This window comes from Mytilus galloprovincialis, chromosome 10, assembly GCF_965363235.1.
Source record: "Mytilus galloprovincialis chromosome 10, xbMytGall1.hap1.1, whole genome shotgun sequence".
Taxonomy (NCBI): Eukaryota; Metazoa; Mollusca; class Bivalvia; order Mytilida; family Mytilidae; genus Mytilus; species Mytilus galloprovincialis.
The window spans coordinates 54,779,859-54,798,162 of record NC_134847.1 but is presented as its reverse complement, the minus strand read 5'-3'; the positions used below and the strand labels follow the sequence as shown (position 1 = coordinate 54,798,162).

The following is an 18,304-nucleotide window of genomic DNA, read 5'->3' as shown; positions in this document are numbered from 1 at the left end:
GTTGAGACGTTAGAGCATTTATTTACAAAATGTGTAACTTTGACATATTTCAGAACCTAAGTTTGTAGTATTATACAAAATGAAAAAAATTGTCAAAATTTTAGTATGAATACAAATACATGTATACTGTTTAATATTGATATAGACTTGTTTCCGTATATTTATGGATATGTACATAGTATTTGGGCTTGTAGATATATATGCCAATAGAAGAACACTTATCAGAAATGCTTATGTTGAAGTATTATAAAGATGAACTTTTATACAAACATTTGAATAATATTGTACAGTAGTTTCTTTTTGCTTAAAATAAAATTTAAATAAAAAAAAGCACAATGATGAGAAAGTTGACAAAAATACATCAGTATCGACCCTAATATAGGTGATTGAAATGATGTTTAAAAATGTGTTTTTGCTATAGGAATTTTATTATATTTAAGTTGTATTCTATTTTTGACTCTATCCTTTGGCTTCGTTCTTAGCATATGTAATCACAACTAAACTAAACTCGAATCTTTTATAATCCGCTTCTTTTTATATTTTGTTTAGTTAAATTGTGTGCTATTGTTTTATATATGATCGTTATTTTCATAACATTATGGGCACAAATTTTACTGCAGTACTTCAGTAAACCTCAACTTATTTTGATTTTTTATTTGTTTCACAATGCAACTTTAAGTCAAATCCAACGCTGTGATAAATCATTTCAATCTGGTTAATGTGCTTCAGGGCAGTTGTAACTCATTTCTAAAAATTCTTCATTTTGAATTGTAAGTGGGTTTGTACAATAGGATAATCCCTTACTAAGGACATGATTTACATTCATTCTTCACAATTAAGAGACACCAAATTCTACAATTTCATTGGTCGAGAGCACTTTGCTATATTTTAAAGTTCACTAGCTTCGTTTATTTGAGTTTTGTCGTCGTTTTATTCTTTAAGACAATAACTACGTCTGTTTTCCTCGGCTCATCGTTTTGTTACTGACCTCTTGTTCGTATCTTGCTATGATATAATATGCTTCAGTGAACATAATATATCTTTTGTAATACATGCATCATAAAAAAAAAATGTGCACACTAGACAAACTGCCTGCATTGTTTGTGCAATTTTTTTGTGTTCAAAATAAGCAGGAAAGTCAATCGGTACTTACATTTGCTACATTCAAGAAGTAGCAAGTACATGTTTACAATACTTTCAACTTAAGGTTTCGATTTGATCTTCCTTGTTCAAGTTTGTGGATAATTTCATTAGTATCTTGACTGCACAGTTTTATAAATGTGCGTTTTACTTTTCGACATACGGTCTATAAAATTAAAAGAGGGGTTGCGCCAAACTTAAACTGGTTTAATACAACACATTGTGTGTTATTTCCAACGCACACTTTATGGCTCTTGTGGTATTCATTGGTGTTTGAATTTAATTATCCCTATATGTTTTGTAATTCCTGTTATCGTTTCTTATAAACAATTTAAGATATTATGAACTTAGATACAAAATCTGAGAAAAATCTATGTGTTATTTAATTGATAGTATAGGACGCAGTCATACTAATATATCACTGTTATGTTGGTATAATAAGTTGTCTGTTGAGAATTGTTTTTACAGACAACGGATTTAAATTGACAAAGAGACAAATCGCACATTTACTTTTGATTATCATAAAGAAGAACCATTTTAACTAATAATTTTTATAAATTTATTCCAAGAACGAAAATGACGGGGTGTCATCCCTAAAATGGCTTCGTGGTTGATTAACATCTGTACTTCTAAAAAGACAGTTCTGACTGTGTAAGCAAGGAAACACAGCGACCTAAGAAGATTAATTTTAATTTTTCTATCACTCTAAAATTATAACAAGGAGACCTTTTGTTTTTATTTACGAAAAGAAATACATATAAAAGCTAAATTTGTCTATCATTAAAAAAAACAACAAACTTGTATAAATATTATTCAACAAGACAAATTCGAGCCATAAAATAATCATTAAATCTTGATTTCAATTGGTAGTACTTATAAAAAGGAAGATGTGGTGTGATTGCCTAAGAGAACAACTATTGACGATCGAGAGACCAAAATGACACAGAAATTAACAACTATAGATAACCGTACGGTCTTTAAAATGAACAAAGCCAATACCGCATAGTCAGCTATAAAAAGCCTATTAAAGACAAATGTTATACAAATCAAACAAGAAATCTAACGGCATGATTTATGTACAACAAATGAACGAAAAACAAATATGTAACAGCAACAAACGACAATCGTTGAATTACAGGCTCCTGACCTGGGACAGGCACATACATAGAGAATGTGGCGGGGTTAAACATGTCAGCGGGATCCCAACCCTTCATTGACATAGGACAGGGTGTAACAGTACAATATAAGAACGAACTATCAAAATAAGTTGAAAAAGGCTTAACTTATCAGGTGGAAACAAATAGAAATACATTACATCTAACAGAGTGGACGTGGTCGGGTACTTGTACATGCCAAAACGTAAGAAGTCATCGAGTATAGATCTAAGAGTACTTGCAGTTACTGACACCTAGTTCAAAGCCACTAACAGCAAATGAAAATAATCTCGATCTTAACTTGCCTGTTCCATCGTAAGACACTGTTGCTTCTTTAATGAAATGATTCCTCGTGTCTTCAAATCTCATGCTACAGGAAATGTTTGTGCCTTTAATTAGGGTTTTGATATAGAATTTCCATGTATACTCATATCCTAGAACTGAACATTCACATGTGTCTGCTGCACATTCGCCTCCCCTGTGATAACATTTTCCTTTGGTACGTTTTACTTCATCTTTTGTAGCGCTGTTAATATAAAATGCTGCTGTATTCCCTACTGGTGGCCAACATGTCTCACATTTAATGTTTAATAAATATTTTTTCTGTTGTTCATGTACAAAATTTCCTACATATGCTTTCATGTTCACACCCACATAATTCACGATTCCTAAAAAAGAGAAATTGTATTGTCATCATATACAATAATTACTAAAATTCAAAATAGTTAATATATAATAGGATCTAACATTGTTGGGTTGATGTTTAGACGAATTATATAAACAGAATGTACACAGCCATGTATATATAAGAAAAAGTTAAGTAAAGTCCGTATGCTGGTAACATATAAGAAAATTATTAAAACATAATAACGGTTTCAATTCATCACTTTTACTAGTACTTTCAATGCTTTTACAGATCTTCAGGTAAAATATATATACAGAATGTACACAGCCATGTATCACCATCACTGCTGGTGATCCGATGGATAAATCTGTTGTTGAGTTGTCACTCAGACGTACTTATAATTATAATTATTTCTGTGACTGTATCTTGCATGCATTCATTTGTAGGATCCTTTACCATAGATATTCAGATGATCTGTAACAATTCTATCTTCATGCCTTATATATATAGGAAAGGTAACACCCGAGCACCGAACGCGTTATTATTATGAAGTATAGGTGGCCGAGTGGTCTAGCTTGTCGGTTACAGTGTAAGGCGACTTGGTGTCACGATATCTCAGTAGCATGAGTTCAAATCATGGCGAGGGAAGAACAAGAAAATTTACAGATCTAACATTGTTTGGTTGATGTTTAGATGAATTATATATATATTATTTTACATCATGATCATACTGATGAGGGATATCTGTTATCCAAAAATCTAATATTTGTTCATTTTATTGTTATTTTTGGTGATATTTACCCTTATATATAGACTGGTTATATATGTATATGTTTATTTATATTTTATTCAATCATTGCAAATCTCTATACACGAGCTGTTTATAAATGTTTACAACAAATCCCTATTTCTTTATTGAGATTGAAAGATAAGTGTAGCAAAATTACATTATTTGCTTACCTGCAGATGTTTTAATAAGCAGCTCGGTTCTGTCGTTTCCATGAATGCATTTCCACACGCCATCTATTCCTTCCAAATTAGTTGTTGGCAATCTGAAAATTGTTGTTTTTTTCTCAAGGTCCTGGAATATCCTTCCCGCTCGTACATTAGACTTGCACGATAGTGTGTTGATTGGCAGTGTACAAAATGCCGCAACATTATCACTTGGATCCAAAAAGGTAATCTTTGAATGTATCACATCTACTTTACATGTTATATTAAAGTAGTCGTTGTTTGTCGTAGTAGTCAAACATGGAGAACTGCTACTGCCTAAAAGTGTTGAATAAGATAATTAACTTGCATCAGCATATTGTAGGATAAATCAATTATGTCATATTGACAATGAAAAGTCACGTTAGCGTAAACATATTCATTCAGAAAAGAAGTTAACCTGTATAACAAAAAAATGTTTGAATCTCTATGACGGAAGAGCTTGTGGAATTCCATAAGTCTGTATATTTTTCACACTTTCTTCAAATAACTGTAACTTTCAATCTAGTTCATACAAATTCTGTGAAAACAAGTTTTGCTTTCTTGATCCTCTTTGACATAGAAAAAATAGTTTTTTTCTATAAAGTCAAAATCAATTATTTTGATATCGGTTATAATAGATATAGGAAGATGTGGTATGAGTGCCAATGTGACAACTCTACATTCAAATAACAATTTATAAAAGTAAACCATTACAGGTCAAGGAACGACCTTCAACACGGAGCCTTGGCAAACCATTCAAACGGGAAAACCAACGGTCTAATTTATAAAAAAAACGATAAACACGTATAAATTACATAAAAAACGACAACTACCGTACATCAGATTCCTGACTTAGGACAGGTGCAAACATTTATAGCGGGATTTAACGTTTAAATGGTACCAAACATTTTCCTTGTTTCTGAAACAAGAGTATAACATCACAACATAGAAAAACACACGATAAAACATCAATTGGAAGGCTTAACTCAATCAAAAAACGTAAATTAACACACTATGAACGAATAAATTTGATCTGCGATACCTGAATGCAAATACATATTTAATAAAATTATCAGGGATAAATATTTAAGGTCAAAAGTAAATAAACAAGTTAAACAAAGCTATCGTAAGATACCACTGTAAAATATTTAACACTTTTTAGAAAATCATCACTTTTGAAAATAAACCGGTTTCATATTCTACACAGGTAAATGAAAAAAAAAATTTTTGTCGTTAAGTATACTACTTCGTCATAAAATCTTCCGATTAGGAATATAAGTCATAATTGAGGACGGCAATTTTATTGCACCAGATACTCATTTCGAAAATAATGTGTATTCATCGAAAACTCTCGAAATTCCTTGACTGATAGTTGTTACAGCTAAGGCTATAACTGGCATTGTAGTCCAGTCAAACTAAGATTTAACCTCAAACTAATTGCAACAGAAAATGGTTTAGTTCTAATCTATAGCATCATGCCCTTTATATACACAGAAAAAAGTCCCATGAAATCAAACTTGAGGAAAACTCAAAATCAGCATTTTTAAATACTTTTTAAATAATCAATTTCTGGTTGTTTTCTTGAAATTTATGTTAAGTGTGATACTTTTTTGGGGTTATAAGATTGTATTTGACTATATTATATAATCTTCTGCTCATGAAATGTACAAAACCGAAGTGTTAAGGGTAGTTTTATTCGTGCATTTTCTATTAAAGATATTGCAAATTTGAAGCTTTGTGACCATTTTGAAAAAAATAATGTGAACATTTGGTATTGTTTATATCTGTATATTATATTTAATCAGCAACTTACTTATCTAAAGAAACTTTAAACTTAAAAAAAGAAGACTACATGCTTAATTATTTTGATTAAATTTTACCTCGACATGTTGAAAAATTCAATGAATGGTCAACTAATGAATTAAGAAATATATATTATAGCTTGATATAGATATGAAAACACCTTTAGAATTGTTTGTTATACGCTAAAGACCGCTAAAAAATCAAGAACCAATACATTCTGATGAATGGAAGCGGTAAAGTTATAATTTTGTATCAATTTTATTGATATTTCTGACTTTTTTGCAAGAGTTATCTCCCTTTTCAATGCAAATCTCCATAGAAATTTTAAATGGTGATTTTTTAGTCTTCCTCAAGTTAGATTTTATGGGACTTTTTTCTTTGTTTATTTGGGGTATAATGCTAAAGATTAAAACTTAAAAATCTTCTGTTGCAATTACTTTCGGGTTAGGGTCAAATTTATGCTAGATTGACTGGACTATTGGGCAGATTCGTCAGCTGATATACTGTTATTCACCATCGACTTATTAGCCCAGAAGCCAATACTTTGGTACTGGCATGAAGGGATAAAGGATTTTTTTTTTAAATTGAGCATACATAGCATCAAATCGTTGTCCGCATTTTGGTCCGTTTCGGCTACATAAACACTTTGTGTCTGTATATAAATTTTGTTCTAAACTAGTATAAAACGCATCTCGAGCAGGGACAATGGAAAGGTTTATGACTACCAAACTAATATAGAGGAACAGGATTAAATAACCATTCAAGAGGACCTGAGATAAGCCCCGGCTTTGGGTGAATTTCGTGTTGCTCAGTTATTTGAGTGTTTTTCTATGTTGTGTTTTATACATATACTGTTGTAGGTCCTTTTGATCGTTTTTCAGGTAATGTTTGTCATGACCTATTTAGTTCCATTTTCTGAATTATTGTTTGAATACCCCTTTCGTATATCTCGCCTCTCTATTACCAATCTTATACTTATAATTATTATGTGTATTTGTTGCAATTTTCTTTAAACATAATTTAACGTCTCATTAGATATCAATTTTTCTTCTGGTAAGCTTTCTTGATAACACTTTTTGATCTACCAACCAAGCACTTGACACTTTGTAAACGCTTAAACTCAGAAACGTAAACAATATTTCAAACCAAAAGATGGGAAAGATTGCATTTGTTTAAGCTTTAGCATAATTTGTAACAGAGAGTAGAATATGTGTGTAATGTAAGATCCTTGAAAGCAAAGTGTAGACACTCTAATTTAAGATTAGGACCCTGTCCAGCTACTTTGATTGCAACAAAGATAGTTCAAAATATCGATGTAAAATTAAAATATTGTTAGATCCAGATACGCTTATGTACATGTATGCTCAATGCAGGTTCATAATTTATGCTAACCGGTCTTTCTCAATCACTACACGTAACATACTAAAACTAAAGGCTAAAATCATGATTTGAGGTTCTATTTATTTCATCTAAGCCCAGAGTGCCAATGATACCTTGCAACATCAGTTTTTTGTTGTGCTGATGTAAACAATTTATTCCATGCATATTATACGTTCCACCGTTATTAAAGAATATTCAAAATTTGCTTATTGTTCATTCTGTTGAGACAAAATCCAGTTTTTTGTTTATTTTGTTTTTATCTATTATTTGTCCTTTATTGGGGAAAATGTGGAAAAAAGGAGGGGTTGTTATTGCAGTGAGATGTGTTGGTGTTTTGAAGGATTAACTTGAAATATCTCAAATTCTCTTTTCAAAGGAAAAAAAAATCAATTAAAGTAAACTAACAAATATCAATTTAAAAGTAATGTTCACACAGGAAATGTTAATCCATTGAAAATTGCATTAGGTGGTGACCAATAAGTAGAACAATATGGTGCTGAGGTTTACAGATAAATTGAGGTAATTGACATATACAGCTTTGGTTTATACAATTAAATTCATTTTTAAAGACAACAGCTGATGCTTTCATTATTATATATGTGATGATTTTTATCCTATACACAAAAGATGCACAAAGGTCTGTTTCATCATAGACATATATGTTTCTGATTTTATTTAGAAATTACATTGATTGACGAATAAGCACGAAACACCCCTCTAAATAAAATTTTACCTTTACAAAGTATTCCAGGATATTGTACAAGAACAGGTTCTATAAGATAATGTCTATTCAATATTAACAATCACAACCTATTATAATTTTGTAGTGTATTCTTATTCAAAAGTAAAGTTTCCACACATTATGTTTGTCAATATTTTAACCCTACACTCTAAATATTAAAAGAGAAGTAAAGATTTTGGTCAAATGCATGTGCAATGTTTTCATGGTCATCTCAAAACAACTAATTTCAGAAATTTATGAGATTGGTAAATCTAAAAAAAAAGAAATTTAAAAGAGACAAAACAAAAGATATAAACAGCAGACACAACTTTTTCAATGTATTTTTTTTTATCGAAATGGAACATTTAAATACTTTTATAACATGCAGGTAAACATAAGGAGTGGTATATATTTTTTATATAGCCTACTCATGAAAATAAATTATTTTCAAGGATTTTTTTGTGAGTTTTATTCCGATATGTAGAAATCACTGTAACCATGGTACCAGTAATAGCAACTAAGGAAGTTGCATTTTTCTTTATATTGGATGATATTTATCAAATAATAACAATATGGGGCAAATCCCTGGCAATGCATGCAAAGCCGCTTTAAAAAAAAAACCAACTTTAATGATAACAGAGAATTGATATTATTAAGTCAGACCGATTTGAAAAGTCCGATAAAACAAAAACAGCTTTGAGCGAAATGTAAGCTGATACCTAATTGCAAAATAGGTCAACAAGGCATGTCATTATCTACTTTTGTTACGTGGGTCCTTAATGTCTTTATGCATCAACTCGTCGACTTCATTACCTTGATTATTCATCAGACCTTATCAAATAATTATGTTATTATCTAGAACATTAAAGTTAAATATCATCAATGACTTTGATCTTTTAACCTGTGTACCTTTTAATAATTGTGTCTCGATATATTTAAATAATGATAATAATGATAAAATGTTTGTCGTTTTAAAATCTATATTTGCTACATTAGACTTCAAATCATGCAACATACATTCCAAACCTATTACCCAAAAATTGTAAACTTCGGTGCAGTATACGCTTTAAGCGAATCCTCAAATTGCATGCATTTCAAGATAAAAAATAAAGGCAACAGTATACCGCTGAAACTCATAAATCGATAGAAAAAAAATCCGGGTTACAAACTCAAACTGAGAGCAAATTAAATATAAGAGGAGGACAACGACACAACATTAAAATGTAACACACACAAAAACAAACTAAACATTAGACAAGATCCGATGATGAAAAAGACACTTTAAGACGACGACGACGACGATAATGACAAGGTCAGACCTTTTAACGACTTTACGTATGCAAATAAATTGCGATCGTATTAACAGCTTGATATGCCGATTCCAACAACATAATGTCAACGATAGGTATCATTCATCCACCTTGGCCATTGACCATGTGTGTTCACGACATACATAGCAGAGAGACACATTAAACATGTTACTTTGTTTATGACATCAAACGACCTATAACATCATAAATCGATCGAGAGAAAACAAATCCGGGTTACAAACTAAAACTTAGGTAAACACATCAAATATAAGAGGAAAACAACGTAAGAACAGAATCACTAAAGAGCAACAAAAAACCAAACGACATTGTAACACACACAGAAACGAAATATAAGATAGTGATTGCCATTTTCCTGACTTGGTACAGGAAATTGTAAGAAAATTCAGAGGCGTATACGTAGTCTTTGGTGATTTATATAGTTATATTTGAATACAAGTTCAAGAATTTCGGTTTTTCTTTTAGACATCAAACTCCGCACGGAATACTGCTAAACAAGATCATATTTTATTACTTACCATGACATACTAATAACTGCTGTAAACAATAACACAAGCAGACATACCAGAACTTCAACATGGTAGCTTGCAGCTGAAATTTATAATATTGTATTAATCTATTGGTTTGTATTTGAATAACTATGAATAAACTAATAACTAGTTTTAACTGCAAATCTATAGATAGATAGATATATAGGTACTTTATTCTAAATAAAAATGTAAATACACGTTTCCAGAGAACAAAATAGCAATAAAGAGAATTACAATAAATGACAACTACACAAGAAGAAATTTGTGAAAACCAAACATCCACACAAGCCAAGTAGTCGCCTATTTTGTTTTGACAAAACTTTCATTGATACGTACACTTTTGCAAATAATGTAGTACTCTTCAGTTTTGTGTTAACTTTCCTGTGTTTGAGAAAAATTAACGTTTTGTATTTACCTTTCATTAAACATCTCAGCGTGGTAAATTTGCTCTTTATCTCACACCAGCTCATCAGAGCAAAATATAACTACATTGTACATAAATGACAAAAACCTTACAAAGTATCGATATAAAAGCAATCGCAGCTTCTGAAGGCTAGTTAAAATCCAATATTCAGACCATGCTTTCCTATTTTACATTTCTGTATTATCGAAAAACACATGTTTTGATCAATTTTTTATTAGCATTTATATAATCATCTTCAAGGTTCTTCTATAACTTAGATCAGGTATGCCCTGTATTAGACGTTGATGATTAACATATGTGAGCATCTAAACAATACATGATCTGAACATAACATTAAACTTATCTAAGATAAATCATGATAACAGTAGTATACCGCTGTTAAAGCTTGACTAAGAGAGTTGCAACTTCAGTTAATGATGATTTATCAATAATTATTTTCAAATAACATTTATGGTATAAAATCCTAAAAGATAGGTATACTGGCCAACAATTCAATGTTTACAGTCAATAGCAACGGTCCAGTTGTTAATTTCACTCCGTTTCGAAGATAATATCATCATCGGATACACTCGAGACGAACATATTTTAAAACAGAATATACAGAAGGTTTAATAACATCAAAACAGTAGACGTATTAAGGGGTAAATTCAGTAAATAAATATACGTCATCAGGGACCGCCCATTTGGGGGACAGCTTTCTGTATAAAACTGAAGGCATATGCTCTTCTGATTGGTAGATAATGTTTGTGATAAATATTTTTTGGTAGATGGACTAAAACTAGAGTTGAAAAAAATAATAAATAAATGCTGAATGTACTTACTTTTTTTCCTACAGGGTTGAAAAGTAATGGGGTCAGTATAGGAATTCAGTGCAAATCTACATTGTTTGTAAACAAGACAATGTGAATGCCCAAAAAATGACCCTATGTTTTTATTGTTGCAAAAGATAGGGCTACCTTTGTACTTTCATGAAAGTTTCTTATTTCTAAAGGTAAATCAGGTATAAATTTATTTCCATACATAGATTAACATGAAAGTCAATGGGAGATTTCTTTTACTGAATTAACCCCTTAAGACTAATATAGCTTACACAATTTATGATAAAAATCATGCTTTTGTCAATCTGTCTTTCTGAAACTGACACAATCATATATGTGAAAAGTAAGGGGGTTTGAGAACAGATATCCAGACTTTCACTATATAAGCTAAAAGATTGGAAAAATACAACATCTTTAAGCTAAGTCTACTGTTAATGAAATTCTAAAACCCACTTATCAATTTTAATTTAAAAGTTTTAACCGCCATAACTATGAAATAATTCCTTTTAATTTCGTGCTACAAACAAAACAGTCGATGAGATCCCTGTGCGGGATATAAACATACACAGCAAAATCTGGCAGTAGGGAATATTTTTTCTACACAATCGTTTTGGATTGTGGCAAATTCATTGCATGTTAGAACTTTTACAACTCCATTAGAAGATTTTTATGTAACTCTATTTTGGATTTTTTTTTATCTGATTAACTTGTTTATTAGTTTTTCATCCTGATCGAAGCATTTTGATCAGTATGTTATCGTCAAGAATATATATGCAATATTTCTTTCCGTTGGTTTAGAAAACAACAATACATAAATATTTGAATTTCACCACAACAATTTACTAGAATGTTTTAGGTAGTTCATTGTTACTAGCAATAGCCTTGTAGTAGAAAGAAATGCAAATTATTGATGATCAAAATTTGAAAGGAGGTGAGGTTGTATCATCGGATTTTCCGTTTTATGTGTACTCCACAATTCATTTCAGAATCCATAAAGTATATGAAAACCAAGTCGACAACATAAAAAGGAATGATTTCGAATAATTATCAATGTCCAGTAAAATAGTATTCTTATTTGGAACGAAAACACGTCAAACACTTACTGATGTTAGTTTCTGCGCTAACGTTGTTGGTAAAATATAAAGAAGTATTTGACCTACACGAAATCCTTTTTCTGATCAGCAGTCATACAACGTATCTTTATTTCATAAGCAGAAATAAAAAGGTTTTTTTTTGTTTTTGTTGTGGATACTTTAAAAGTATTACAGCAAATAAAGGAGTTCTCGATCTTTCTGAAAAGTGGTTCAGAGAAATATATCTAATTTTACGAAATTATGGTATCCTAAAACTCTTATATATGATGCTATTTGGAAAATAGGATTTGATGCGATAACGTGATAAATATTACTGGGTAGCACAATTATGTGCAATGTACAAAATATACAATATATTCAGTGCAGAATGTTTGTTTTTTAGAATAGTCAAATAATGTCTCGTCCTTTTTTAAAATAAAATTCATCGGAAGGTACCAAGACCTCGTTGATAAATATCCCGTATCAACTTCACAAATAGTACACGATAGTCTTGAAGTATGCATTCTGGATACTGTGTTAGTGTTATAGTATTTCTTTTATTTGTGCTTATTACTTTTACGTCCGTTTTTGGTGATAACCATTATGCGTGGCTATGTACTTATACATCCCGTCATTTTTTAACTGTACAATGGTAATCATTTTGTATTTTTGTAACTGTCTTACATTTTTGCTAATATGATTAGGTAATACCTTTATTGTTTTTCTTTGTTACATGTTTGCTTTTTTATAGTTATTATGATTATAATATAATGTTGACTACTATACCCCTATTTTTACCTATTATTGCTGTTTGTGTTGTCCACACATAGTTGTGAATGTTATGGAATTTAGTTAAACTGTCTTACAAGTGAGAGGTTAATCAAGCTATATAACCAGATGTAATCCACCATTTATACACAAAAAATGTCTGTAATAAGTCAGGAAGGAATATGACAGTTATATTAACCATTCGTTGGATGTGGTTGATATTTTGGTTATGCCATCTAGTTACGGACTTTCCGTTTTGTGAATTTTTCGCGGAATTCGGTATTTTTCTAATTTTACTTTTTCATACTATATAATTTAATTGATTTTTCATTTTCATCCAAAATAATGTGTTATGAGAACATAACTATCATGTCCACCTTAATAACAAAATTTCAAGCTATCGAAGGAGAGAACCACGATGAATAACTACTGGTTGGTTAAAAGTTATCCTTTAGTGAAAAGTTTGTGAGATATACACTTTTTCAACAAAGTCGTGCCGGTAAAAATATATTTCAGTTATTTGATAAATCACTATATTTTGTTAAATTTCAGCCAAATAAAGGTAACAGTAGTATACCGCTGTTCGAAATTCATAAATCGATAGAGAAAAAATAAATCCGAGTTACAAACTAAAACTGGGGGAAACGCATCAAATATAAGAGAACTACGACACAACAGAACCACAACATTAAAATGTAACACACACAGAAACGAACTATTATATAACAATGGCCATTTCCCTGACTTGGTACTGGGCATTTTAAGATAAAAATGATGGGTTTAACCTGGTTTTGTGGCATGCCAAACCTCCCGCTTTAATGACAATGCATAACATTAAAATGACAACATTACATGACAGGACTACAATACAAATAAATGGGAGAAAATATAGGTCAGAGAAACAAACAATTAATAGCCAACAAAAGGTACTATGTTTAAACATAAATACGCCAGACGTGCGCCACGTCCATACAAGACTAACCAGCGACGCCCAGATGAAAAACAAGTAAAGCTGAAAAGCATCGAGGACCAAAAGTATCAAAAAGTCCCGACCAACACGGCCAGGGTTATCCACCTAAGACAACAACATCCTTTAATATTATTTAGAATTTAGAATAAAACATACCTTTGCAAACAGTAAATTTTATAAAATTATTATACAATAGATATAAATGATAAAACTGAAGTGGTGACTAGCTACATAACAAAAAAACGGATAAAATACAAAAATTCACTGTCTTGTTAGCCATAACCAGTGTTACGCTCAAAGTGACGTCACATTTGAATTAAAAAACGAGTTCCCAAAAATAAAGACAGAATTTAGATGAAGGTCAAGATTAGATTTGTATGACTTATCTAACGCTTATTATTAACAGTGAAAATTACAAAAATTACAATACTAATTAAATTGTAGTAGCAATTAGACAACCAATTGTATTTTCTAGCTATGCCAGTGTTCCTCTGAATCAAACTGTAAACCAAATATATAGTGTAAATTTCGTTGATCCAGACTAAAATCTATCAAATGAACTGGTTGATCAATTATCTTTACCAAAACACACGAATACAACAGAAAAAAATATGTATAACTACAAACGTTAAGACATTCGACAAAATCCAATGACAATAACAAATATAACACCAAAACTAAATAAATGAATTTGGGATGGAAAAGTACCATGCCACGTATAATAGCAATACGAATTCACACTCATCAAAACAGTCACATTTGGGAATAAGTCACGTTCGGTAAAAAAATATAAGAGAACGTAATGACAAACCACAATCTAACACGTGGATAAAATGTCCATAGTTAATTTGGACAAAAATACATCGTATGGATCAACCAATTCGTAATGGTGTCCGTAAAACTTACGGAGTGTCATTTTTAATCTGTCCTCCTCATAACATTTTTTGGAGCAGTTTCTGCGTTAGAGAACACTTCTGTATATGAAGTCCATATATTGAGAACATGCAAGATTATAACGTATCAATTGAGTTATGTAAACACCATACGAAGGGACAGAGGGTATGTTACTGCTGAGAAATGGGAAATTGATAATTGGGAAGTTGAAATCGTCCCGTTTATCATAGATTTTCGTGTGAAGTCGTCAATCTGTGTCAATATTGAGGAAAAGATCAAGGTATGAAGCAGTCTACTAGTATCAGTAGTATCTTTAATTTCAAGTTCACTGGGATATATGAGATGCAAGTATTGGCTGAAATATGTGTTGTTCAATGATAGGACATCATCAATATATCGGAAAGAAAAATTAAAGAATTTCGCAAGGTGCTTTTTCTGTTTGTCATTCAGTAGGTTTTGAATGAATTCTGCTTCATACGAGTACAAAAACAAATCGGCTAGTAGGGGTGCACAATTAGTACCCATTGGAATACCGAATGTTTGTTGAAATATGAATCCTCCGAACTCAACAAATATGTTGTCGATCAAAAAGTCCAGCGTTTTGATAATATCATCTTCAGTGTGGTTCTTCACAAAATATGAATTATTGTAACCAAAAACAATCTACGAAAAATGTTTTTGTTTTCATTTATTAATCCTTTAATTCAAATTTACCCTTGTATACAACATCCAATAAATGTATACGTAGGGAGCCCTATGTAAATACATTATACTTTTATCCGAAGAAACAAATTACATATTTCAATGAAAACAACATTCAAGACATGAAAATGTTACAATACTCCAATATTTCACCTTTTTCAAAAGCATTTAGACATATATACAAAATTCATTATCCAATTAAATACCGCATGCTAAGCTTATCATAGTCATCAACTCAAACTTGATTCACTATGATATATATTGAATTTCGTTTATAAACGGGTTTTATTGTTTGCTATTTGTATAACTTTTATGTAAATGGGAACTAGTATAACTAGTTCTGCAACAGTAAATACCGTGTTTAGATTAAAGTTTGATATTAGGTGTATGGGACATGATAAGAAAATTTTGGCGGCTTGCACAAATGTGGTTTAATGGTATTTAATTAAGTTTCAATTAACAATAAGTTAAAAAGTACCAAAGCTGTTCACATTTACATCGAAATTAGCATATATATTTAGTTATCAAAGGTACCAGGATTATAATTTAGTACGCCAGACTCGCGTTTCGTCTACATAAGACTCACGAGTGACGCTCATATCAAAATATTTATAAAGCCAAACAAGTACAAAGTTGAAGAGCATTTTGGATCCAAAATTCCAAAAAGTTGTGCCAAATACGGCTAATGTAATCTATGCCTGGAATAAGAAAATCCTTAGTTTTTAAACAGGAAATTTATAAAAATGACCACATTATTGATATTCATGTCAACACCGAAGTGTTGACTACTGGGCTGGTGATACCCTCGGGACGAAACATATAAACCTGCCGCTATATAACGTGTACTTATAGGTGTTTAAAATCTGTACATATCCTTAGATATATAAAGCAAAATGCATCGCAAGAAAAATTAACTGCGAGCGACTCAAGGTGGTACCTAACACTTTCACTAAAATTAATTTGGCTCGTTTAATTTTCATAGAATTTTGACAAAGTATTTACCTTGCCCCTTTAACAAGTATATAAAAATTTCCAAAAAATTGAACCAACCAATTTTCAGAAAATTTACACTGGTTTTATAGCAGTTTGACAAACACTAAATTTGATCATCGAGAAGCTTAATATTCCCGTAACAACACAACGTAATTAAAACGTTTAGCTGATTTTACAGAGTTATCTCCTCCTGTAGTGTCAGGTACCACCTTAAAAGCATTATGTTTTAAAAAGATTAGACATATACAAGTGTAAGTTCAGTTCGTAGATAATAAGATCAAAGTGCGACGAGCTTATCAATCATTAGAAAGATAAGAACCGAAACAATAAGTCGCTAAAACGCAAAAAGTAATCATACTGTGCATATTTAAAGTCAGTATCTCATGAATTCATACAAAACTATGGATGTATAATTAGCTCCAACCAAGGAGTGTATGTCTTTTGGTACTGTTTAATATATATATCATGTATTGTAAAAGAAATTATGTTCCATGCTAAATGTACCATATTTACAGTTAAAATCAAGTTTTATGATTCATTTACAATACCTTAAATAATAGATTTCAAAGATTGTTGTATAATTTCTGAATATAATTTGGCTGTTACTCCTTTCGCTTAATGTTTTTTTCTTTCTCAAAAGATATATATCCTTACTTTTATGTAAACAATTCGAAAAAAATAGAGGCACTAGTGTTTCGTGGCTGTTTTTACAAAATTGACAAATTCTGTGAGACAAATAGATATTTTTAATTAGCTTTTTTTCGGAGTTGACTACTGCAATTAATAAGTTTTTCTACTTGCAAAATTATGTTGAATAACTTTTTTCATAAATTACGCAAAATATATCTTTTTAATGATGCACACTATTTTAATTGTATATCTTTTAATAAAATATTACGAGTTCGTATGTTTCTCCTTTTAAGATAATACATGTTTCTTAGATTGTTCAACTTAAGTGTGTAATTCCATTTTTTTTTTAACTTTTGTCTTGTAAAAAAAAGATCAACATATACCTGAACTAGTTTCTATGGTATATCTACAATTCTATTTTAGTATATTCAGATAAACAGCCTCAAAATCGAACAATTATTTGAACACTACAGCATTTTTTGTAAATCTGTTTTTCTTTTTCTCCAACAAGTTTCAGATATTTTTAAAACCATATCAATATAACAATTTATCCCTTTACCATGTTTACCAAACATTTGCATTTCCAAACTAAGGTTGGCTTTTTACACCATCCTGTGATCCAGGTTGGATTAAAATCTTGACAAATTAAATTTGTCTAATATTTTTGAATCTGATAAGCTTATGCATATGAAATTACCTGTATTGCATTTCGCGTTAGGGAAAATAAACAGATTTAATTTGACAATCCGGTTCAAACTAGTATTAAATGATTTTCATTCGTGTTGACAATATTGATCTTGACAACCGACGTAATTTAAATAAATATTGAATGATATTTGTTTTAGTACATGAAAATGAGTAATGATAGAATCGAGGTGATGCAAAAAAAGTATTAAACACGCATTTTGAACTGATGGTGCTAACATCAAACACATTACAATGAATAATGTAGTCGATGTTGATGATAAAAAACATGTTTTTTTATTTTTTGAAATTTGATGATAAAAGCAAGTAAAATGATGTATAATGCTTTTACAAAAAAGAAACACTTAGTATAAATGCTTTTACAAAATAGAAACACGTAAAAGCACAACGACAACAAACAAATTGAAACAATGTCCATTTCAAGCCAGACTTCATGCATACTAAAACGTTTTGAATAAATATATTATCCACATACCTTAGTTGAATGCAAATTTGGGTTTCAATTATCAGAAGAGTAGCATATCATTTAAGCAAAGGAGTACACTTCTGCAATTAAACTTTCGCAAATCACTTTACATACATTGTACAAAAAACCAGTAGTATCTTAATCATGTCAATACGCCATTACACAAAAAACAGAATAATAATCACTTCCTGGTTAATATCTTATCTAT

General features: G+C 30.6%; 1 protein-coding gene across 1 annotated transcript in view; it reads right to left on the bottom strand.

The window, feature by feature from the left end:
• LOC143047870 (uncharacterized) overlaps nucleotides 1–18,273 on the bottom strand; it is a 47,258-nt gene extending 28,985 nt beyond the window's left edge. Inside the window, exons 1-4 of the mRNA XM_076221187.1 lie at nucleotides 18,106–18,273; nucleotides 9,642–9,714; nucleotides 3,880–4,188; nucleotides 2,600–2,962 (exon numbers count right to left, since the gene is read on the bottom strand). Coding sequence (XP_076077302.1) covers nucleotides 2,600–2,962; nucleotides 3,880–4,188; nucleotides 9,642–9,702 — 733 coding nt within the window. The 5' untranslated portion in view covers nucleotides 9,703–9,714; nucleotides 18,106–18,273. The remainder of the gene's footprint in view (nucleotides 1–2,599; nucleotides 2,963–3,879; nucleotides 4,189–9,641; nucleotides 9,715–18,105) is intronic.
• Nucleotides 18,274–18,304: the final 31 nt, after the last annotated feature.